Source organism: Lissotriton helveticus, chromosome 2_2 (genome assembly GCF_964261635.1).
Source record: "Lissotriton helveticus chromosome 2_2, aLisHel1.1, whole genome shotgun sequence".
NCBI classification, from domain to species: Eukaryota; Metazoa; Chordata; class Amphibia; order Caudata; family Salamandridae; genus Lissotriton; species Lissotriton helveticus.
The window spans coordinates 127,142,452-127,168,253 of NC_136060.1; the positions used below are offsets into that span (position 1 = coordinate 127,142,452).

Consider the following 25,802-nt stretch of genomic DNA (forward strand, 5'->3'; position numbering starts at 1 on the left):
CTTTCCCGAATGGTGCCTTGATCCATGCTTCCTTTTCTTATGTTTTTTCTTTGATGATCTGGAAGCATGACCTGAAGACGACTTCGAAGCTGACCTCGACCGGGACCTCGACCTCGAGCGTCTCTATCTCGAACTCTTCTTGGTCTCTTTACCTTTTAGCTTGGCAACCAGGAGTTTACCCTCAAGTTCACGAAGAGCCTTCGGATTCATCTTCAAACAGGATCGACAACTTTGGACGTCGTGATCTGAAATCAGGCACCATATACATTCATCATGCAGATCTGTGATGGACATAATTTTTTCGCATTCATCACACGGCTTAAAACCAGTCTTCTTAGACGACATATCGACAGAAGACAGCGACCCTGGAAAGATACAGAAATCCTTCAAAAGCAACAAAGTTACTATAAACGAAACAGAAGATCCCTCGAAACCGTTAGCGTTGATGACGCGGAAAAAAGGGAACTGATGTCATCACGCCGACGTAGGGCTATTATGGGGTCGGTGATGTCAGCGGAGTCGCGCGCGATGCCGTGCTCCTGTGACGCCGTCCACGCCGGCGTGCTACAGAAGAATTTTCCGAACAATGCTGACGCAGGGGGATATTCACAAGGTGAGGAATCCACTGGCAGATGTATCCATCAGAAAGGTACTTACTGATGATGAAATTCAGTCTGAACCTGGAGAGTGGCTAGATATCAAACTGTACGTCTTTCATCGGATGACACAAGCCAGTATGCCTCTTCACTAAGCTATTAAACTCACAGAAGCAGCTAAACATGTCCTTCCAATTTTATAAACCATGCTTTCCAACAGTCCAACAATGACAATATGGGACCGTGGGTTTAGCAGCAGGAATCGATTAAAAAATGTGCTTTGTACTTGCCTCAAAAGTGACACACTGTGCTTTAATGCTTATCCAAATAGAGGGGCCGAACGTAGATACTTTTGATCCAACCTCAGCAGTTTTGCATTGACTTTCAAAAAAAAACAGGAAATACATTATGGGTCACAAATATCCTCGTCAAAGAAACAAGACTTATCGAGTCAGAAGTTAGCAACTAATTTATTGCAGTACTCGCTTTGTTCAAATCAGCACCATTTTCCTTAACAAGTAAGTGCCTGTTGCGCTGTGTTATTTTACCATTCACTATTTGGTGTATGATTTCTTGATATGAGGCAGTGTAACTCTCTTCACTCTCAGCAGCTACTTAAGACTGCCCAGAAGATATTAATAGAGATGCTGCCTATCATGTACCATAACTACAGCTATATAAACAAAAACGTGCAGGATTTGGCAGCATAAACTGATTAAAACATGAGCTACATCCTGCCTCAAAGATAACATTTCAGTGTTAATGCGAATACAAGTGACTAGCTCGAAAGTGGACACTGCCATCCAAACCTGAGAGCAAACGCAGGACAAAGGCACATTACTAGTCTACAGACTTCAGAACATTCAGAAAGCAGCAGCCAAGTTCGTCCTCAACCTACAGAGAAGGGCCCACATCACCCCAAACTCAAATCACTACACTGGCTTCCCATCAGCAAACGGTACCTGTTCAAACTGCTAATGCACGCCTGAAAGGCCCTGCACAACAAATGACCTCCCTATCTTAACCACAGGGTGAATTTCCACCAACCAGTCAGACAACTGCGCTCAGACTCCCTCTCCCACACGCACCACATCCACAGGAGCAGGAACGGCAGGCGTGCCTTCTCCTACCTGGCTGCAAAGACCTGGAACGGCCTCCCCCTTCCTCCTCGGTACAGCCCTTACCCTGTAGGAATTCAGAAATGGCCTAAAAACCTTGCTGTTCGACTGACAACAAGCAGCAGCACCCCCACGCCACCTACCACCTGGATACCCTCCCAGGTGATGAGCTTCACTATACAAAACCTGATAAATTGATTGATTAGACAACCTTCAAGGTCAAATATGCAAAACTGCCCTTATTTGAAATAACAGGGACTTGTTCTGGCTATAGTAGTTTCAAGGTTCAGTCAGCATCAACCTCTTAATTGATAAAAGTATGTTCCTATTACACAGTTATTTCACCACCTACTAGTTAATACAAGGTGGAATACTTTTTACTCAAAAGCTACCCAAAGATTGCCCAGAATCATTCAGCACATCAACAATATAAGCAAATGTGGATTTACCAGCATTCATTGACATTGTTGTCCGTGCTAATGCAAATAATATTGGATAGGCTAAGGGTGATACTTCAAATTCACACAAGACTCCTGTGTTAGCTACTTGCGCTAAACCTAGTTCAACGACTTGAAATAATTCCAAAGACTGGAAACATTGCATCAGGATAACGCAACCCCCATTTCGGTGTACGATTAGCTCAGAGCATCAGCGTCCTAACTGACAAGAAAGTGCCTGATATGCTGCTCAGAGAAGATATTTCAGTGACATGTTAAAGTTTATGGGTGTTTTTGCCATATTTCATATATTGGTAGTCTCGAACTTCCACCACCTCCGATACACGCATCTAAGGTAGGTACTTGGGTGAAAAATTGAAAATTGGTTTTTGCTACCAATTTGGCTGCCCACATTTTTTGGGGCGGTTGGTGCTGCAAATGTTTTGAAGAAATTTGAATGAGACCAGTTTGTGGGTTGAGTAGATTATTATTATAATTTGTAAAGAGTGCGGCTACTCAACAGAGTGCATCGGCACTGGCAAAGGGAAGACAGGATGCTAGGACAAGGCTAATCATTAACAAGCATTTACAATGCAATAGGTCTCGCAGCATTAAAGTTTGAGTTATTGGCATTGTGTATGACAATGTGTTGCATAAAATTTTTAGCCAACTTTGAATTGGTGAGCAGTGAGTGTGTGTGCAAGAGTATGCTGTTCTTGAAAGCAGTGTGGTAGAGAGTGCAGGAATTTGGGTGAAATGAGCAATGTGGATGATGCACCTCACGCACGGGGCTGACGCAGTTATTATTCACACAGCTCTGATGATGCACCTCACGCACGGGCTCACAGTTATTCACACAGGTCTGATGATGCACCTCACGCACGGGGCTGACGCAGTTATTATTGACACAGCTCTGATGATGCACCTCAGGCACGGGCTCACAGCTGTTATTCACACAGCTCTGATGATGCACCTCAGGCAAGGGGCTCACGCAGTTATTATTCACACAGCTCTGATGATGCACCTCAGGCACCGGGCTGATGCAGTTATTCACACAGCTCTGATGATGCACCTCAGGCACGGGCTCACAGCTGTTATTCACACAGCTCTGATGATGCACCTCAGGCACGGGGCTGACGCAGTTATTATTCACAGCTCTGATGATGCACCTCAGGCACGGCATGGAGCTACAGACCTTCCTAGCAAATCCCATCTCACACACTTGATCAAGAACCCTACACTCAATACGTCAAAACATAAATATGGGCAGATGCTAGAGTACAGGACTATATAGATCATATCAAAAGCAAGTTGTTTCTAGGTGTCAAGCCGTGCCGGGAGATCCCCGCCTCTCGACATGCGTGGCTGATAACACCGGCCAGATGCCAACCCACAGGCACCCCAAGGCTCGGACCTTAAGCAGTCTGGTATGCTCTCCTGCACCTCCACTGGATGTCCCTAGGTGCCGCCGCTATGCCAGTTGAAGTAGAGCCAAAGCGGGATGCAGGGCAGAGAACAGGACCACCCCAAAGCACGAAAAGGAGCGAGGGGCCACGGACAGATCGGTGGCACCGGGAACCCCCCTGCACCCCCAGCCGTCGGTAGAAAGTGCACCCACTTCCTCACAGCTTCACGGAGTCTTGGTGGGGGTTGGGCAATAGGAGGTCAGCAGCCGCCTCCAGCTCCCGTCCAGGCCAACCCCGCGGGGAAACAGTGCATCCGGAGAGGAGGGGGTCCCAGCAGTGACTTGGCAGGTCCCCGGATGGCAGTGAAATGGGGGACACCCCCGCAGTCCCACAGCGGCAGCAGCCAGGCCTCAGAGTGACAAACAGGGCCAGAGACCCTCAAAGGGGTGTCTCGGAGGTCGATGGTGGAGTGGAATAGCAGTCAGTAACCACGGGCGGTGCGGCTGCAGCGGTAGCTCAATCAGCTGCGAGGCCGGGTCAGCCAGGGAAGGAATCCCGGGGATGCCCTGCCCACAAATAGGGCCTCAGGTAGCAGTCACAGCAGCACAAGGGGGTCAGGAGCGCCTGGGATCTCAGGGCTCAGGAGGCGGCTGCAGGAAGAAAGGAGCCCATGCAACCAGAACCGCCAACCGACCTGGTGGCTGATACGCTTCCTGGGTGGCCGCAGCCCCAAACCCCTCGTTCCGGCACCGTGTGGAGAGCCAGCGGCGACAGCAAGCCTGGCTGGGCAAAGGAGGGGGCCGTTTCACCGGAGATACCTGGGGCGCGTCACAGCAGCAGCAGGACCCTCGCCGGAAGGGGGCCCGTGCTGGTCGTCAAGGCCCGTGAGTCACAGGAGGCCAGCAGTCAGTCCAAGCACTGGGGCACAGAAGGGCCTATGCTAGAAAATACCCGCCTTCACTTACCAGCAAAGGTGGAAGGTGTGTTCGCAGTGAATCGCCGCCACATCCCTCACGTTATCGAAGTAATCCGAGCAGATGGTGCACAAGGCACGGATCGGCATTTTAAACACTAGTAGTGTCAGCGCACCAAACGGGGTTCTATGGACTCCTCCACCGCTCTTTCACACCACTTTGGGATCCCCTGTTTGTATTTCTTCGGGGTCCTGTCAACGCGCACGCGTAGCTCAAGTTTCACCGTTTCCTAAGGTCTTTGAAAAAGTTCTGGTGGAGAGCAGGTTTCAGAGAAAACGAAACCTATCGTGGGGCGGGACTTCCGTCTTGTGAAGCCCGCGCCCACGGAGTGCCTGGCCAAAGAAGCAGTGGTGACGCGGGGCTCCCATGCCAGAGGGAGAGCCCCGCGGAGGCTGCAGATGTCCGGAATGACGGTAAGTGGGCCTTAGTTGTAGGGGGGCAGCTGGGGGGGAGGGTTCTTGGTGCGCTTGTGTGTGCGCGCGTGCGTGTGTGTGTGTCTGTGTGCGACGGCGGGGGGGTGTCTCTGTATGTGTGCGTGTGTGTATGTGTCTATGTGTGCGCATGCGTAAGCAGGGGGAGGTGCGGCTGTGTATGTTTGCGCTTCCCAGGAGACAGGAGATGGCCACAGCGCGCGCGCGTGGCCCGCTCCGATCGCCATGCGCGTGGCCAGGTCTCGTCTCCTGGGAAGCTGAGTCGCTCACAATAGGTCTCTGGCGAGACCGCGCTTTCGCACGGTTAACGCCACAAAACCTAAAAAGATGTGTTTTAAGTTTCTTCTTAAAGAGTTCCAGATTGTCTATCAGCCTCAGGGACATAGGAAGACTGTTCCACGTGCGGGGACCCAGGTAAGCAACGGATCTCGCACCCATCCGAAGACGGTTACATCGAGGGACCTTTGCCATATCAATCAATCAATCATAACATTTATATAGCGCGCTACTCACCCGGAGGGTCTCAAGGCGCTGGGGGGTGGGGGGGGGGGGGGGGGGTCCGCTACTGCTCGAACAGCCAGGTATTGAGCTGCTTCCTGAAGGCGAGGTGGTCCTGGGTCAGGCGGAGGTGGGTCAGGAGGGAGTTCCAGGTCTTGGCAGCCAGGTAGGAGAAGGAACTTCCTCCTGTGGTGGCTCTTCGGATGCGGGGGACGGCGGCGAGGGCGTGGCCGGTCGATCGAAGTTGGCGTGTGGGAACGTAGAAGTTGAGGCGGCTGTTGAGGTATCCTGGGCCTTGGTTGTGGAGGGCCTTGTGTGCGTGGGTGAGGAGACGGAAGGTGATTCTCTTGTTGATCGGGAGCCAGTGCAGATCTCTCAGGTGTCCGGAGATGTGGCAGCGACGGGGGATGTCCAAGATGAGTCGAGCTGAGGCGTTCTGGATCCGCTGGAGTCTCTTCTGGAGTTTGGCAGTGGTTCCGGCGTAGAGGGCGTTGCCGTAGTCTAGACGGCTGGTGACGAGGGCCTGTGTGACCGTCTTCCTGGTCTCGGTGGGGATCCACCGGAAGATCTTACGTAGCATGCGCAGGATGTTGAAGCATGAAGAGGAAACGGCGTTGACTTGTCTGGTCATGGAGAGGGAGGAGTCCAGGATGAAGCCCAGGTTGCGTGCGTGGTCTGTCGGTTTGGGTGCGCTGCCCAGGGCGGGGGGCCACCAGGAGTCGTCCCAGGCGGAGGGTGAAGATCCCAGGATGAGGACTTCCGTCTTGTCCGAGTTCAGTTTCAGGCGGCTGCTCATCATCCATTTGGCTACGTCTGTCATCCCTTCGTGTAGGTTGGCTCTGGCGGTGGCGGGGTCGTTGGTGAGGGAGAGGATCAGCTGGGTGTCGTCGGCGTAGGAGATGATGTTGAGTTTGTGATGTCGTGCGATGGCCGCGAGGGGGCTCATGTAGGCGTTGAAGAAGGTTGGGCTGAGCGAGGAGCCTTGAGGGACGCCGCAGATGACTTCGGTGGCTTCTGATTTGAACGGGGGGAGGCGGACTCTCTGTGTCCTTCCGGCGAGGAACGAGGTGATCCATTCTAGTGCCTTTTCCTGGAATCCGACGTTGCTGAGGCGCTGCACTAGGCTGCGGTGGCAGACGGTGTAGAAGGCTGCGGAGAGGTCTAGGAGGATGAGGGCCGCTGTCTCTCCGTTGTCGAGCAGGGCTCGGATGTCATCGGTAGCTGCGATCAGGGCGGTCTCGGTGCTGTGGTTGGCCCAGAAGCCAGACTGCGAGGGGTCGAGGGATCCGTTCGTCTCGAGGAAGGCGGCCAGCTGCTTGTTGACGGTCTTCTCAATGACTTTTGCAGGGAACGGGAGTAGCGAGATTGGGCGGTAGTTCTTGAGGTCGGTGGGGTCGGCTGACGGTTTCTTAAGTAGAGCGCAGAGTTCGGCGTGCTTCCAGCTCTCCGGGAAGGTAGCGGTGTCGAAGGAGATGTTGATGATGTCTCGCAGGTGGGGTGCGATGACTGCATCGGCTTTGTTGAAGACATGGTGAGGGCATAGGTCGGTCGGAGATCCGGAGTGGATGGAGTTCATCATGCGGATGGTGTCATCGGTGCTGATCGGGGTCCAGGCGCGGAGGGTGGTGGTGGGGGGCGGTGATTCAGTCGTGGCGTGCGTCGGTTGAGTGCTGAAGCTGTTGTGTATGTCCGCAATCTTATTGTGGAAGTAGGATGCGAGGGAGTTGTAGAGGTCTTGCGAAGGGGTGATGTCGTTGTTTCCAGCGTTGGGGTTGGAGAGCTCTTTGACGATGTTGAAGAGCTCCTTGCTGTTGTGGGCGTGGTTGTCCAGTCGTTCCTTGAACGCAGTTTTCTTGGTGTCGCGGATCAGTTGGTGGTGTTTTCGGGTGGCGAGCTTGAGGGCAGTCATGTTGTTCGGTGTAGGATCTCTGCGCCAGGCTTTCTCGAGGGCTCGGCAGTTCTTCTTGGAGATCATGAGTTCGTCGGTGAACCATGGGGTTTTCTTGCTGCCGGGTCTGCTGGGCGGGGTCCTCAGGGGGGCGAGGTCGTCTGCCCAGTTGCTGATCCACTTTGCGAGGTTGGTGGCCGCCTGGCTAGGGTTCAATACGCTGGTGGGGGGGTTCAGGGATGCCACGAGCTGGTCGGCTGTGATCTTGTTCCAACTTCTGCGTGCGAGCTGTTGCTGGTGGTGGTGGATCGTGGTCCTTTTAAAGCTGAAGTGGACGCAGCTGTGGTCCGTCCAGTGGAGTCCGGTGGCGTGGCTGAAGGTGATGTCCTTGCTGGATGAGAACACGGGGTCGAGTGTGTGTCCGGCGTAGTGGGTGGGGGTGGTCACCAGCTGCTTGAGACCGAGGTTGGCGAGGTTGTCCAGCAGGGTGGTGGTGTTGCGGTCGTTGTTGTTCTCCAGGTGAAAGTTGAGGTCCCCGAGGAGGATGTAGTCGGCGGAGAGGAGGGCGTGCGGGCTGATGAAGTCGGCGATGTCTTCGCTGAATTGTGTACGTGGTCCCGGGGGTCGGTAGATGAGGGTGCCTCTGAGGGTGGTCTTGGGGTTGATGTGGATCTGGAAGTGCAGGTGTTCGGCGGCTGTGAGGGTGTCCTCGGAGTTGGTCGTGATGCGGATGGAGTTCCTGTGGACGATGGCGATGCCTCCTCCAGTCTGGTTGACGCGGTCTCTCCGGATGATCTTGTAGCCGTCTGGGATGGCGATGGCGATGTCGGGTGCTGAGGAGGCGTTCATCCAGGTTTCCGTGAGAAAGGCGACGTCTGGGGTTGTGGTGTCGAGCAGGTTCCAGAGCTCGACGGTGTGTCTGTGGACGGAGCGGGTGTTGAGCAGGATGCACTTGAGATGGCTGCTGCTGGAGTTCGGCTTGGTTTGTGCTGGTGTGACGGAGGTCCGGGAGCAGGTGAACTTGCAGGAGTGGCAGCAGAAGGGTCCGTGGGTACGTCTCGGGGTGGCATGATAACCGCCCGGGAATCGGCCGGCGTTGAGTGCGTAGATTTCGGTGGCGTTGTAGGTTCGGCGGGTGGGCTGGTGTCGGCGGGAGCCAGGGGTCCTGACGCTGGGCGCGGTCCAGGCGCGGACGGGCGCAGACGGGCTTACCTTTGGCGCGCCTTCGGCGCACAATCGGCACGTCCGCTGCGCGTTCGCACGGTCGCCATTTATGGCGAAGTGCGAGGGAGGGAGGAGCAGCTGGGAGGCGGGAGCGGGGAGGGCACAGAAAAAAGGGGGCGTGGCCAACCAAACGGAGGCGGGGAGCGGGGCGGGAGGGCAACAGAGGGGAGTACAGTACCGGGGTACAGGCGAGAAACAAAACAGTTACCACAATGGGGTACACAGGAGAATAGCGGGGCACAAGCCTAAAAGGCAACAGAAATCAGAAGCAGAAAAATACAGTTACATATGCCTAGACCGCAGGAGACCACGCCGCTCGAAGGCAGGGGGCGTGGTCAGTCGGCAGCAGGCGGGGGCACACGCAGCAGCTGGTGGCCGTGCGGCGCGGGGGTGTCCTAGAACTAGGTCACACTCACCTGCGCTGCACGGTCGCCATTTATGGCCAAGTGCGAGGGAGGGAGGAGCAGCTGGGAGGCGGGAGCGCACAGAAAAAAGGGGGCGTGGCCAACCACACGGAGACGGGGAGCGGGGCGGGAGGGCAACAGAGGGGAGTACAGTACCGGGGTACAGGCGAGAAACAAAACAGTTACCACAATTGGGCACACAGGAGAATAGCGGGGCACAAGCCTAAAAGGCAACAGAAATCAGAAGCAGAAAAATACAGTTACATATGCCTAGACCGCAGGAGACCACGCCGCTCGAAGGCAGGGGGCGTGGTCAGCCGGCAGCAGGCAGGGTCAGCGAGGCAGGTGGGGGGCACACGCAGCAGCTGGTGGCCGTGCGGCGCGGGGGTGTCCTAGAACTAGGTCATACGAGTTGAGGAGGAGCGGAGAGTGCAAGCAGGGACGTAAGGGGCGATATTCTCCTTAAGATATATAGGACCCGTCCCTTTCAGGGTTTTATGCATTAGGACCATGGCTTTAAAAATCACCCTCTGTTTCATGGGAAGCCAGTGCATGGCCCTTAAGTGCAGAGTCATTTGGGATCTCGAGGGGAGAGAAAGCAGAAGTTAATCTGCGGCGTTCTGCACCATCTGGAGTCTGTTAAAAAGGTAGGCCACTAGGCCCAGGTACAGTGCATTACTGTAGTCCAGTCTTGATGTAATTGGGGCCTGTAACACCTTTCTGCCTCCTGATTCGTAGAGGAGAGGTAAAAAAACATTTCAACGTGCGAAGTACGTTGAAACAGATCCCCGCCAAGGCTAGGATCTGTGGGAGGAACCATAGAGAGCAGTCGATTTTAATTCCGAAGTTCTTCATGCAGTTTTTTGGAGAACCTGGGTGAGGGCAATTGCTGGGCCAACAGTCCACCACAGCGTTGTGTGGGACATCTCCAAAGGTCACAATTTCCGTTTTCTCTGGGTTACATCTAAGGTGGTGCAATTTCGTCCACTGAAAAACTCCGGCGAGACACTTGGCTATTACTTGCTCGTCTAAATCCTTGCCTTTATCAGAACAGTAGCAGATTGTCGTCTGCATATGAGACGCCATTAGCACCAAGAGACTCTGCTAATGTTGCAAGGGGGGTCAAATACATGTTAAACAGTGTGAGGCTGAGTGCCTGCGCTGTAAACGGAGGCACCCACACTTCTATGGACCGTCCGTCCAGAAAAGATGCCAACCAATTATAGGCCTGATGTTTGATTCCTATTTCATGTAGTTGCGATAAATCTAGTCACTAGACCTGCAGGTCTAGTAATATTTTAAAGATTTTTCGAGCCCTGATACAAATGCACATAATTAAACAGGGATACCACAGGATGGTGAGACTGCTTTGGCATGAGGTCTGTTTACAGCAAAAACTATTTCTGGTAAAAGATGACCATTCCCGCAGAAATGTTTATTAAACTATACTTTGGCAAGATGACTTGTTGATTACTACTGTAATCATTTATTGTTGGGTTTGGAGACAAACATCTTACTCGGTCATTAATGAGCAGGTATACATGCGGCTGAACGGATACCCCTCTCAGTATGGTATTTGGGAACTCCAGAGCTTTACTGGTCCCTATACACACAGACAGCTCTTGATCAATGACACTTAAGATGCTCACGCTTAATACAAAGGGGACTGAACTCCCTATCTATGCAAATGGCTATCCTTATGCTCCTCCTGGAATCCATAACAGATATTTGCCTCCTTCAGGAGCCTCACCTTCTGCCCTCTGATTATAGCAGGATGAAATCAAGTTTTTCCCCCCCACCAATTCTACACCTTGGCATGGGCAAAAAGGTAGGAGTAGCAATCATCTGTAGCCGTTCATTTGAGGGGGAGGTACTTATAGTGCAGGAGGACAACATGAACAGGGCTTTGGGTCAGGTCTTGAGGCTTGGCTCCAAACCCACACAATCCTTAAACTTTACGCTCCAAGCTTTCAGCAAGAACCCTTCCTTCAATCATCCATCTTGGACGCTCTCCAATACGTTGCAAGGCCTCTCATAATCAGGGGCGACCTAAATGTAGTGATGGATAATAGGGCTGACAGGATGGCTTACTGATACAACACTGCAGGGGTTGCCACTACACGCTTTCAGGTATGAATGCTCAAAATGGGTATGAGGGATGTATGCCGATCTGTCCAGGTCTCGGATAGAGACTATAGGATTAACAGGGCAGCAAACAAGTTGTATGCCAACCTGTACCACTTTTTCTTGGATGACCATTTGATGTCCACACTCCAGGAGACAGAAATTGGGCAGATTGCCCTTTCTGACCACACTCCCTTGATGGCAATATTGGAGCTCAGAGTCCCTGCCTCAAGACATTTCTTCTGGAAGTTCAATGAGTGACCCAGTTAATAGGGCCGAACTGGAGGAAGAAATTGGGAACGTCCTCCAGATTAACACCCCAGAAGTAGCTCCAGCTTCCCTCTGGGGATTCCCTGCTTTGAAACAGATGACCAACTGCTATGAACAAGCACAGTATGCAAGAAATTGGAGATCGGTCAGTGCCGCCAAGATAGATTAGGAGTTTTGGACTGAGATAAGGCAGAATATGTCCTTCACACAAAACCTCACTATTACTCCACCGACAACAAATCAAGGAAACTTCAGGTAGGCCAGCTAAAGGTCCAGTTTACCTTTGGCCAAATATCCTCAAACGAGGGGGATGCTAGTCCAGGACGACCAAGGAACAGCTGAGGAGTTCTGTTATGGTAATTGGCATTTATATAGTGCGTAATCACCAGTAGGTCTTTTAAGAGAGTAGTTGAACTTCACCATCAGCTATCTTTCAGTACACCTGGTCAGAGCGTATGTTGTTCCAAGGCCTCTGTGAATAATAAGGTCTTAAGCTTTTTCCTAAATGGAAGTAGAGCGGATTCCCTACGTAGGCTTTCTGGTAGCTTGTTCCATAGGTGGGGTATCAGAACAGAGAAAGCTAGCCTGCCAATAGTAGTTTTGTTGAACCGCGGACAGGACAGCAGGTCTGCCTCGGACGAGCAGAGGGTGCGTCCTGGCACGTAGCTCCCAAGGCGCTCCTTGATGTATTTTGGGGCCGGCCCATGAAGAGGTTTAAGAGCGATGCAGAGGCCCTTAAACCTGGCTCGCTGCTTGACGGGGAGCCAGTGAAGCTGCTGCAAAGGTGCGGCATGTGAGCGTCTTGGGACTTTGAAGATCTACCTTGAAGCATCGTTCATTATTACTTGCAGATTGCCTAACAGCTTCTCTGGTAGTCCAATGTACAGGACGTTACCGTAGTCCAGTCGAGACACAATGCGTGCCGACACCACCGTCCGCAGGGTTCGAAATGATAGGAGAGGTGTCAGTTTCCTCAGTTGTCTCATCAGGCCTACACAGGTCCCAACCACCGTGGACACTTGATTTGACAGGGTGAGCTTGGCATCTATTTTGATGCCTAAGCTCTTTACAACCGGCGCTGGTGTGGGTGTGGCATCCAACTCTTGTGGCCAGAAGAGGTCAGTCCAAGGGCTACTTCCCGTGGTAACAGCTAGTTGGCCGTCATCCAGTTGAGTGTGTATCTGAGAATGCTTTGTACGCATGCATGGGTTTAAGAGGAACTGTCGATTCGAAGAATCAACTGGGTGTCAGCAGCATAATTGAACACCTGCTAGTCCATTCAACCAGAGCTGCCACCAATGGCGGAGTTAGATGTTAAAAAGCAGATGGGCCAGCGCCAAACCTGTGGGGAACTCTGCAGGTCAGTGCACCTTTGTTGGACACACAGTCTGTTAGTTGGATCCAGTGTGTCCGGTCTGTCAGAAAAGAGGAGATCTATTGATACGGCACCCCACAGATTCCCATGTCCTGAATACTTGGACAGTAGTTGGTCATTCCCCGTGTCAAACGCAGCTGTAAGGTTTAGCAGAATTAAGACACAAGTCTTCTTCCTGTCGACCCTAATCCTGAGCTCATCCAACACCGATAGCATCACCAACTCTGTGCTATGGTGGGCCCTAAAGCATGACTGTCTTAACTGGAGCAACTACGGTTTCTCGATGAGTAATAAGGGTTCAAAGTTCTAGATACTTTATCATAAATAGTACACGACAGAGCAAATGGAGTCTGTGGAGGTCTTCAGTAAATGTTTTAGGTTTTTGTAAATTAAAGCAATAGATTACCATACCATACTATGCTACACCAACCCAAGCCATGCGCCCAATCTCCTGTGGGCAACCGTGCAAATGTAACCAAAGCAACAACCAAATCCCGAACATAGTAGTAACTTTACAAGTACTGAACAGGCGAGTATCTAACAGGGCTATCCGTCAGGAGCAGAGCCACACTCCAGATGAACCTCTCTCAAAAGAAGTAGTAATAAGGGCAATATCTAAACTAAAAAACAGGAAGTCCTCAGGGCCTGATGGATACACAGCTAATTTCTGTAAGTTCTTCTGCTAATTGTTAGACCCAAACTTAAACCTCTCCAACAAAATTGTGAGTGATGAAAACAAGGTGTGAAGCAGCAGTGGTGGTCTTTCATAAACCAGGGAAAGACCGATCCCAGTGCTCCTCGTAGTGCCCCACTTCTCTTCTAAACATCGACCTTGAATTCCTCACTGGCAACTTAACACACCGAATAGGCCACACCCTTCCAGCTATGATACACAGACAAAGCAGGATTTTTCCTAGGACACCAATGCAGCTGCTTCATACAATTGAGAATGCCCGACAAAAACGCAAGCTAGTCCTACTCATATCCCTCAATGCTTATAAATGCTGTTGATAGGGTGCATTGGAGGTACGAGGCAGGGGTTCTGCAATTCCTGGTACTATGCCCTCATCTTCTGAGCTGAATCACTGCACTTTATCACCACCCCACGGCAAGGATTCATGTCAATAGCACTATGGTCGCCTCAATCAACACAGAACGTGGTACTAGACAGAGGTGCCCTCTTTCCCCCCTGATATTAGCCATATGCCAATGCAGTTAAATGGAGTGGGGCGATAGCAAGGCATCCTATCTGTGCAGAGACAATCAAGCATACGATGTTCTCCGATATCATGCTATCGCCGACAGACCCATGTGATGGAAGAACTCTGTGCTTTAACTTCAAAATCAACCCAGGCAAATCAGAGGTGCTCCTATTGCACCCAAACTCAGATGCAGGCTTTGCAAGCTTACTCTCATCTCGTGGTCTAGCGACTAAATTATTTGGGGATAAAATTGGCACGAACAGTCTCCCTTAACTATGCAAAGCTCATTGCTGATGTGTCGGAAAAATTATTTTTGACTGGTTAAACAAGGAAGTCTAGCTCTCCCTCACTTGCCGTCTTGTTTTCAGGTCGCTAAGCTCCACTATACAAGCAAGTGGAGGAAGAAAGAAACAGCGAACCAATGGTGCTTTGTCGATGTGCAGGTCAAAGAGAAGCTGAGTGTTCTACTCCTCAACGGTCACAAGAGTTAGGTTAGCCATTTGGAACAGGGTGAAATCCAAATCAGGGTTGACTACTTTTCGATCTCCATTGACACTCATCCACAACTCTGATTTCAGACCTGCTCAAACACCCTCAAACTTCAAACCTTGGTGCCGCATGGTAGTTTTCCCTTTTCAAACATCAGCAAATCCTCTCTTTTGAGGATCTTTAGACAACATTTGGGATACCAGAGACGGAGCACTTGCATAATGCACCTATGGTCACTGGAATCCCCTGCCCTACTGGGACTTACCTGGCATGAATAACTCGCTATGGCCCTGGGTTGCTGCAGTGCAGGTCCTGTTGGCCCTGTGGGGCGGAACTAAGACACAAGATGTTCCCAAATGTTATAGGAAGTTGTGGGTTATGTGGGCCTTGGAAAAGATTTCCCTACTGATCAAGAACACTAAGGGCTTACAAATCCAGCCTGACATATGATTATAGAGAACTGTCAAGCCCTAGATTTCTGGGAGGTGTCCGCCAGAGCCAGAGGAGCTATTGACCCAATGATCATGAATGATCCTGAACAAGAATTAGGCTGTTGGTGCAGTGAACATTCATCCCATGAAGAGACCCGACTATTCACCAAAACATTCAGCACTCATCTCTTACCCAACCTGATTGAAAAGTAAGGGGGGGGGGTCAGGTTTTATTCAACACGTGCACCTTAGATAAAATAGTCCTAATCTTCAGCTAGGCTGCTGCAGATGATTCTATGTGTATGAATTAAACCCACTAAAAAAAAAACCACTAAAATTCACCAGCTATATCTAACTGAAATAACTATAATTATTCGCACCATGAAGTAACAATAACTTGTGCGCCCGCTGTGAACAATATGGCCATAAATTATGTACATTCAGATGTCAATGTTGTCAGTGAACTCATCATGAATGATGCAATATGTCAGTGCATGACGAGGGAGCAAGTTATAGTTACATCAGTTAACTAGAACTTGTTAATTTCAGTGGTTCTATTTTAAAATGTTATGTTGTGACATTTTCACTCAACTTGATCACTTTAACCTTTGTTTTTTTCTGTGAATTTATAAAGAGCTGCTTCTTTAAAAAAAATATAAAGTTAAGTATTATTACAGTATTTAACTATAATGTTACTTTAACCTTTGTTTTTTTCTGTAACTGTCTAATGTTTTTGAAACGTAAAGGAATGGATTACTATGCCATACTATACCAACCCAAGCCCTGCGCCTACCCTCACACAAGGGCATCAGTGCAAATGTAATCAGACCAACAATCAACTCCCATACATAGTAGTGACTCCGAGTACTGTTCCAAAGAGTTGCAGAAAAGAATGATTGGAAAAGGGTAGGTTATACCCATCGTCTGCCACACACCACCTCATCTCCAAAACTCATGCATGCCACATTTCCTCTTTCACTCAATCATTTTTCTGTTCCTTTTCTCTTTGGGTTGTTTTTTGATTGACACGCTCATTTTATGTCCTGCTATAAATATTTGAATAACTGTCACACCCTCTCAAATTGTTTAACATTCGGTCCCTATTCTTTATCCAGTACTCAAATAGAATCTGCACTGAAGCTTTGTTGTCATAAGTTAAAATATATTGATAGGATTTGTTTAATTAACAAACTACTGCTAGTCAGTTTTAGCTTGATATACATCTCTGTGTTGACTGGAACATGTGTGCTCAATAATATGACTGGAATTTAATAGGTAAGGTAGAAATGCAGGTAAAGGAAAAAGTATACAAAAATTATAATCATACTCTTTTCCTCATATATATTGTTTATATATTAAAGTTGATCTACATTACCGGCTTTAATATTCCATTTTCAGCAGTCCTTTCCAGTTCAGGGTGTGGTGCTGGCTGTGCACTGAAAAAAGGTGGTTCTGTTAGGTGTTGCATCTTAAATCGTGTAAACTCTTAAAAATACATACATTTATCACTCATCCTAATTAGGTGAATACATCTAAGAAATACTACATGATACTTGCATTTGTCTCAGTTTTCCAATTTTCATGTTCACTGAAAGAACAGAAAGGTGGCAGTGGTGCACAAGATAACATTTTCACATCAATCTTATAACTAGAATTACTTGAAACATTTTCACTTAATGAATAAATACAACTGATCACAAGTTCTGAAGGAGTTCGACTGTATTGGAATATTGTACATACAGATAACACACCTGAGGTGATTTGAGTTTAAAAACAAACTCAAATATTACGATGAGCCAGAAGGCAGGACTGTCCGGTCACTGTGTTTTTGTCTTAATAACTGAGCATTTTGCAGTAATGATGCAGGAATGCCCAAGGATTAGGATTATTTGGTTAGATGAGATGGACATAAAATTAGCTCCTTTGATGATGACTGAATGTCCGTGATAGAGATGGAGGCCTCAACCCCAGCAGTTTTGAAGGCTCTCGAATCCACCTGGCTTCAAAGTTAACACAGAAAAGATGGAGATCGTACATGTTAATCTTTCTGGATAAGGTAGAGTACCTCTGGATAATCTCCTCAGATGGATAAGGTTGTCCATACAATATAGTGTCATACCCACAAAGACTTAAAGGGGACAGAGTGCCGCCGACTGACTATCCTAGAAATTGCTGACTGTGACAGACTTGGCAAAGTGCCATTCTTACTATTTCTCCTGGATAGGCCCCAACAGCCGGCCCCAACAGCGCTAAGGATGCCTGGTTTCACCCTTGGGGTGCCCAGGAGTGGACACTTCACAGGGAAAGCCAGGAGGGGTTCCACAGCGGTATGAGTATCAGCGCCAGGAAACCGCATAGGCGACACCACAAGGTGACCGTCTGGTGACAGTGCGCTCTATAAGTACCATGACATTTACATTTACATTTACATAGGCCACATTAATATAATGCAAATGAATATGCTGGCATTTCATCTCATCCGTTTAAGGCGTTGCAGACTTCCATTCGGACTAGAGATCAGGGGATTACAACAGGTTTTCAAGTTCATAAGAGATGGAAAGCGGGCTTTGGTGAACAAAAGGATCCTCATGGCACCTAGATCTGAATGGTGGCTAGCTTGTTTAAACCATATTAAATACTCCCAAGCCACCACTTACCCATTGTGGAGAAACCGGTACAGGACTAAAAAAAAAAAACTGCCTCTTTTTTAGAGAGGGCCTGACTTAGGACACATAAAAGGCCAAAAAGTAGTTTGCATCTGTACTCACTAGGACCATCTCGAGAAACAAGGGGGGATTGACTACTTTCCCATTTCCCTATGTGGCAATCCACTTCAACACCCACATCTTGCAGTCTCTATGGTGGGAGAGTGCTTTAGTACATGGAGGAAGGGGGAATGTTTAATGCCGAGACATTTTTCTAGTGGGCAACAAGTCTTTCAATTAATACAACAAAAAAAAACACATTAAGGGAATGAGACTTACTGACTGTAGTACTTGCAGCTAAGACACTTGGTGGTAAACCTTTCCAAAATAATGATGCCTTCACACCCCTAACAACTTGAAAAGCGAATTACTACTTTTAACTGGACACCAGGTCTGATATCTAAATTCTACTGCTTATTATTCTACTATAGTGTGTTTCCCAAGATTAATGTGTTCTTTGTATGATCAAATAGACAGTCTGTAATAATATAGTTTAAGAACTAGAAATTGTAAGTATTACACGTCATCTCCATCTCCGGCAGTTCATTGCACATATTTATTTTCATAACAGAGATGTGCTTCTAAAGAAAATAGAAAGAGAATTTTCAGTGCAACTGTTCCCACGCTTAACAAATCAGGTTGTTTCTGGCGTATGTTTTATTTTTTCAATTTTATATTTCTATAATCGTAAAGGAAGAGTATATCAATAATATAACAATAGCATTTGTTTTTAATGCAAAAATAAGTGTCATTTACTCAGGAGATGAATTACTTAATACTATTTATGAGATGCCTCGCCTTCCCGATAATTTATACATCGGTTTCAGAAACCATAAGATGGATAATAAGATAGTATTATATACAATAATCACAATTAGTGCTTCATATTTATGTCTTTATTGCTAGAAGTACCATCAGACTAGTGACTTAAATACAGAAATGTAATATTCAATAGATTTCCAAATTTAAAGCCGGTAGAAAAATGTATCTGAAAGCAGCTATGGACTAGAACGATTATGAACAAAGGATTTTTTTTTTCGCCTTGAAGTTCAATATTCAAGTAGACTGGACTTTGACCTTATATCAGTTGTCCCAAAAGGGCTGCACTAACTACATGGAAAATTATTGCTGCAGATTTAATATTTTTACCGGCCTCGAGCAAAATGCCCTTTCAGGAACCATTGTTGCAGTCCTTGTTCCGTCTATCGTCCCTTTATCGCGTCTAATGCCAGTGCCGTTTGTGAGGACACAGACAGAGTGTCCTTAGTGGACGTTAACCAAACGTGTGCCTACAAAATGGCAGGTGCCAGCTTTTAACGCCTTGTGTGTGTCGGATGGACCTCGGCAGTCCGACGTCACGGTGGGCGTTTGCGGAGGAAGGCTAGGTGCCATCCGAACTCCACCCACGCAATAAAACGCCCGTACTGCGCGATATACCTGGTACTTATTTTGTTAACATTGGCACTATATTTTTTATGGAAATAACATTTTGAGATGCATATAATAACTAGAAGTCTCAGAGACATTTTTGGGAGAATGACGGTTCTTCAATTAACATACAGAGAGAATCCTAATTTCATTAAAGACAACGGAGGCTAACATTATGCAATAATCCTTTTATTGTTGTCCCATATGTAGCACTTTAAAAAACATGGTAAATCATGAAAAAAACACTGCATAAGTACATTAGAATATATAACGTCATGGTAACTAGGCATCATCCTCTTAAGAGCAGCAACGGAAAACCAATACATTCTTTTTAGGTTTCGACCTGGCGTTACTGCGCAAGCAGTTCGCGCAGGCGAAATCTAATGTTTACTATATGGGATATGGGAACGTCCCCCGGCTCCCATTGGCTAGCTCCATAAATGGAGGCTAGCCATTGGAAGCCGGATCTGTCCGTCAAGGCCGGACCAGATTCGGGGGCGTTCCCGCGATTTTTACTCATCCCACCCCTTTCCCTATGTCATGCGGCGGTGGGCGTGAATGGGATCACACCACTCATCTGGAGAACAAGGTGTGCACTGTGGGGACGTCTCCCCTAGGGGGACGCTTTCAAGATCAATCTTTCTTTGCTCAGGTGGGAAATTACCATTCTACATACTTTCTTTAGGAGGAGAAAGGACTGATCGTTGAAGAGCAAACCCCTTTTTAATCACGATAATTGTGTATAAAAAGAGGCGTCGAGCGGCGAAGAGCAAGCGTATCAAGTCATGAATTACATAAATGCCGAATATCGCAAACTGGTGCCATTCGCGGGAATGCCATGTTAGGTGTACTAAAACCGCGAGTGTGCCGCTTTTACCCTTAACATGGCCGCCTCTTGTACGGATTACAAGCTGTAAGGCGAGTCCCGCCCTATTCTACTCGCGTCACTTGGAGACCCAGAGGACCCGCCCATCTCTCCGCGCACTGTCATTCGGCCCTCCGGAAGTCCCACCCCTCTCGACCTGCTGTCGCTCTTCTCCCGTTCGCAGCTCCACGGCTTTGCAGTAAAGGTAAGAATGGCTATTGCTGAAGCCGGGCGACCCCGGCTACATGCTGGGCTTCAAAAACGGGGTTAGTCCGTCTGCTCTTGCGTGGGTCTGGGCAAAGTGCATCTTTTCAGCGTTTTCCATGCTTCAGGCCGGGCTTTTACGGAAACCTCTGATGGTTGCATGGGGGAGGGAGGAGAGATCTAGTGACAGGTGCGCTGCGCGTCCCATGTGTCGAGGTGACAGTATCATCCCTCTCTAGGTCACCGTGGTTTGCCCTTCAGGTCCCCACACCATGCGTTTGTTTCCCTGGGACATAATACACCAATCCCTCTCTGTAACAATATGCCCTCCCCATTTATCTGTGCGCCCTTGTAAAATGACCTCCATATCCCTGTCTCTCACCATCATGCGATTTGTATGTGCTTCCCGTTTGTGTGCTCATGGTATATGTCTTTATCATATCTGTGTGTCAGGACAACTTTCCCTTACAGTCCAGGTGCGTCATATATGTCCTCTCCATTCATGTGTGTGTCCTAGTGACATGACCTTCCCATCTCTCCTTCAGTTACGATTACATGCCCTTCCCAGCCGTGTGTAGTATGCTCGCCCTTTCCATTCATGTGTGCCGAATGCATCTCCATAGGTGTATTTCTTACTTACCCTTTGGTGTCACCTTGTTATGCCACTCCCATCTCTTCCCCGCTCATCCCTGTGTTGACACATATATTCCATTCTGAGCCCTCTTTTAAACAGGAGAAATTGGCGAGTTCCTTTCGCACTGTTGCTGTGACCTGTTATGCCCATCCCCCTTCGTGTAACTGAAATATGCTTCCCATTCCTCTGTGTGGCACTGAAATGCCCCCCCCCCCCCGAATCACTGACAATCCGGTACCCATTAAAAAAAGTGGCAATCACGCCATTTCCGGGCATGCAGGCAATTGATGCCAGTGTTAATTCTACAGTCCAGTCCGTATTTAACTAGTTGCTTGTTATTTCATTGTCATCGATTGTTAAAATCCTCATGTCATGTGTACATTAATTTTACTTCCGCTGTACTGCGCACGGGTAAAATGTATTTGTAATTTGCTGAATAGGTGATTGAGCGTTAATAATGTATGGAAATTGCGCATATCTCGATATACTCATTATTACATTTCAGAACACCCCGCCCCCTACCGAAGAAACTGCATGGAAAATTAATGGTATCGGTACATCTCCTGCTCTGCCTACTGACTGCTTGGGTTCACAGTAGTATTTATTAAAGAATTGGCTCTTATGAGGTTGCTCCCACATGTAATGTGAACGAATTACCCCAAACGCTGTGTACAGTTTTCTGTATCTGTGCGCTTTCAGTAGAATAGACCCTGCTGGTTGCTTGTGGGTCAGGAGCAGGCTGCAGATGTCTGCGCAGCGAGACCGCCTTCTGTTCACGGCCCTCCCATCCCAGTGCTGGAGGTGACCTTATTTATAGTAGAGAACGAGCGGCCTAGTCAGATTTGACTTTATGCTTCGCTGAACGGCCCGATGCGGCTGTCTCGGCGATCACAGCAGACAGACCGGCTTGCAAGTGTACACACCGCAGCCTTTTGCAGTATTACACCAGATATGGTAACAAGCAGCTCGGATTGTAAAGGCTATGTTTTTAGCTATTTCAAGACAAATGCGTTTAATTAACAGTGCTGCCCATGGCCGGATACAACTTTACAATGTGGTAACGAGGGGCGGTCAGCGTCAATCCACTGACCTTCATTAGCTCGGTGGGTTACTGGAGGGGCGCGCTGTGCGGGGTAGGGGGGTGCATGACAAGCTGCCGCCTGCTGTCTGACATATGGTTAAGAGCCGCGCATGTGCGCACTGCTCCAGAGTGTGTGCGTGTGTGACTACTCCAGTGTGTGTGTGCATGTGACTGCTCCAGTGTGTGTGTGTGTGTGTGTGACTGCTCCAGAGTGTGTGTGTGTGACTGCTCCAGAGTGTGTGTGTGTGACTGCTTCTGGGTGTGTGTGTGTGACTGCTCCAGAGTGTGTGTGTGTGTGTGTGTGTGTATGTGACTGCTCCAGAGTGTGTGTGTGTGTGTATGTGACTGCTCCAGAGTGTGTGTGTGTGTGTGTGTATGTGACTGCTCCAGAGTGTGTGTGTGTGTGTGTGTGTGTGTGTATGTGACTGCTCCAGAGTGTGTGTGTGTGTGTGTGTATGTATGTGACTGCTCCAGTGTGTGTGTGTGTATGTGACTGCTCCAGTGTGTGTGTGTGTGTGTCTGCTCCTGGGTGTGTGTGTGTGTATGTGACTGCTCCAGGGTGTGTGTGTGTATGTGACTGCTCCAGGGTGTGTGTGTGTGTATGTGACTGCTCCAGAGTGTGTGTGTGTGTGTATTTATTTTATTTTTATTTATTTAAGCTTGTACCGCGCACAGCTACCCACAATGGGTTTCCCGGCGCCAGGGATAGACTGTAGAAGAAAAGAGAATGTCACCTTGACTTAAGGCCTCTGCCGACTATTGGTCACGCTTAGTAAAGAGCAGGGTCTTCAAAGCCTTACGGAAGCGGAGTAAGTTGGTCTCAGATTTTAATGCCAATGGGAGGGAGTTCCAGTATTTAGGACCAAGAGTGGAAAAGGAGCGGCCTCCCATTTTTGCCAGCTTCCATCTTGGTACTGTGAAATTGCCAATGTCCGATGACCTTAATGAGCGCAGGGGTCTATAGGGTTTTACCAGCCCCTGAACATATACTGGGGCGCTACCCTGCTTAGCCTTGAACATATAGCAGAGTGCCTTGAATTTAACGCGTTCTGGGATGCTCAACCAATGGAGGTCACGCAAAGCGGCAGTGGCTGAGGTGCGTCTGGGGACATTCTTTAGCAGGCGCGCGGCCGCATTTTGCACCACCTGCAGCACATGTATAGTGGCTTTATCTGCGCCCAAATAGAGAATGTTGCCATAGTCCAGGCGTGATGTTACAAGTGCCTGGACTACAGTTCTGCGAGAGGAGAGGGGGAGCATCCACAAAATCTTGTGAAGCCATCGCAAGGTTGAAAAGCAGATGGCTGAGACCTTAGTAGCCTGTTGTCTCATAGTTAGCCTGTCGTCAATAATGACGCCCAGGTTGCGAACTGCAGTAGATGGTGTAGGCGCATTTCCCAGTTCGATGGGCCAATGGCGAGGACCCCAAAGATGTTTGTTCTGTCCCAGAATGACCACCTCGGTCTTCTCCCCATTCAGCTTGAGACAATTTCTCCGCATCCAGTCGGCCACAAGAGTGAGGCCCGACTTGAGTGCGGAGATGTTGTTTACGTCTCTCCCTGACAAGGAGAAGACAATCTGGGTGTCATCTGCGTAGGAAAACAGGGTTAGCCCAGCTTGTTCGACTATGGTTGCCAAGGGTTTAACATAAATATTAAATAATAAAGGGCTAAGAATTGAGCCCTGGGGGACGCCGCGGGTGGAAGGACAAATGGCGGAGGCAGCTTTAGAAGAAAACACTTGGAAGCTTCGGTCACTAAGGAAAGACGCCAGCCAGGCCAAGGCCTGGCCTGCCACACCTAGAGATTTCAGAGAGTCAATGAGGATGGAATGTGACACGGTGTCGAAAGCTGCGCTCAAATCCAGCAGGATGAGCGCCATGGTGTTTCCCTGATCGACACCGTGCCTAAGACTCTCTGTCACCCCCAGGAGGGCTGTCTCGGTTGAGTGCCTAGGCCGAAAGCCCGACTGAGAAGGATGGAGAAATCCAGTGTTTTCAACCAGTTTGGAGAGCTGAGAATTTATATGTCTCTCCAATATCTTTGAGAAAATTGGCAACAAGGATATAGGGCGAAAGTTAGCAGGATTTGAAGGATCTGCACCCTGTTTTTTTAATAACGGTACAACCATGGCGTGTTTCCAAGGTTGTGGGACATGGGCCTCGCTCAGAGAAGCGTTGAGTAATTTAATGATGGGGGGATGAGTGAGGGGGTCTAATTGTTTTAATATTTTGGCCGGGAGAGCGTCCTGTGGGGAGCCCGATCTCACACTATTTAAACAGGAGAGGAAAGAAATGGCGTCTAAGGGCTGCCAAGTAGTGACTACTGCATCAGTGTCATTGTTTTCCAATTTTTGGACTATGTCAAGGGCAGTGTACATAGTACCTGGAGGTGTAGTGAAATTTTCATAGATAAGATCAACTTTATCTATGAAGTAATCCGCTAAGGACTGACACTGAGTGCCATCAAGTGCCGGGGGAGGAGGGATCGAGTTAGCACCAGTCAATTTTTTGACAACAGAGAATAGCACCTTTGGGCAGTTTTGTGCATCAGTCACAGTTTTCCTTGTGTAGTCTGCTTTAGCAGTTTTACAACTGTAGTGGTATTTTTTTAAGGCTTCTTTATATGTGGCTTTACGTGAAGGAGAATAGCCTTGTCTCCATTTACGCTCCAAGGTCTTACAATGTGAGCGGAGGCTTTTAAGTTGTTCCGAATACCATGGAGCAGGAGGGTGGTGTGAAAATGCGGGCTTTGATGTCATTGGAAGCGCTGTATTGACTGCAGTGGTTAGCCAGAGTTCAGTGGCGCAATTGAGAGCGGCAGTTGGTAGTTCAACACATGGAAGTGTTTTGATCAGTAGTTTATTGAGTTCTGGCAAGTTAATCTTCCCCCAGTTCCGAACTGGCCGCGTAGTTTCCACCTCAGGTCTTACTACTGTATCAGCCATGTCATAAGAGAAGGGGACAGCTAAGTGGTCGGACCAGGTGATTTGTAGGGCTTCACGTGAACAATCTAGGGACAGGTTAGATAGGATCGGGTCCAGTAAGTGACCGGCACAATGAGTGGGACCTGTGTTTAGAAGTTGAAGGTTAAAAGCTTCCAGAATAGAGAGAAGCTGATTCCTATTAGGGCACTCATGGTCGTCTAAATGTATGTTTAGGTCCCCTAAGATTGTGAAATTAGGCGCTTTAAGCAGTACTGGGGCTAGGAAGTCCGGTAACGATGTTATCCAAGGGCTCGCTGTCCCAGGGGGACGGTATACCAGTAGCCCTGACAGCGTAAATTGGGGGGTAATGGATAATTTAAAACGGGCTGATTCACAATCTTTTTGAGTGGTGTCTACCAATTTACAAGTGTATACATTTTTGTAAATAATTGCAATTCCTCCACCCCTACCGGAAACTCTATCCTGACGAAGAATGGCGTAGTTAGAGGGAATGGCGTCTGCCACATCCGGGCCCGAGCAGTCTCTGAGCCACGTCTCGGTCAGGAATATAGCATCAGGTTGATTTTGATCTAGAAAATCGTGGATATTGTATCTGTGTTGTGGTAAGGATCGGCAATTTATGCTCCAAAATCTTAAAAGGGGGCGAGTGGAAGTTGTCCTAGAGCATACCTGTCTCTTTCGTCTGCCTTGATGTTGGAGGGATCTGCATGTGGTAGGGGTTTTTAGTGAAAAGTTGCAGCGAGGACAGCTGAACTTGTGAGGCGGAAAAGGGTAGGTGGAGCAGTTATTATTGGGAGCACCACGTAGCGCAAATAACTCTTCGGAGGAGTATGTAAGAGTCATGATGGATATAGTGGCTTTACTCACCAATAAAGGGTATGCCAGAGCCCAGAGCCCAGCCTAGCGCGGACGAGCGCAGACGGGCAGGACTCTGGCTGGACTCCGGCGCGACTATGGCGCGCCCGCTGTGCGCGTTCGCTGTGCGAAGCAATGGGCGTCTGTTTTTATACTGTCCCTATCCAAAATGGCCGCCGCCGTGTGCTCGAGCGTGGCCCTCCTGAGTCAGCCCTGA

The 25,802-nt window shown here is 48.8% G+C and overlaps 1 protein-coding gene across 2 annotated transcripts in view; it reads right to left on the bottom strand.

The window, feature by feature from the left end:
• FIP1L1 (factor interacting with PAPOLA and CPSF1) overlaps positions 1 to 25,802 on the bottom strand; it is a 576,361-nt gene that overhangs the window by 485,202 nt on the left and 65,357 nt on the right. For both annotated transcript variants that reach the window (XM_078678195.1, XM_078678194.1), the window contains exon 3: positions 16,243 to 16,303. In XM_078678195.1, the coding sequence (XP_078534321.1) occupies positions 16,243 to 16,303 (61 nt within the window). The remainder of the gene's footprint in view (positions 1 to 16,242; positions 16,304 to 25,802) is intronic.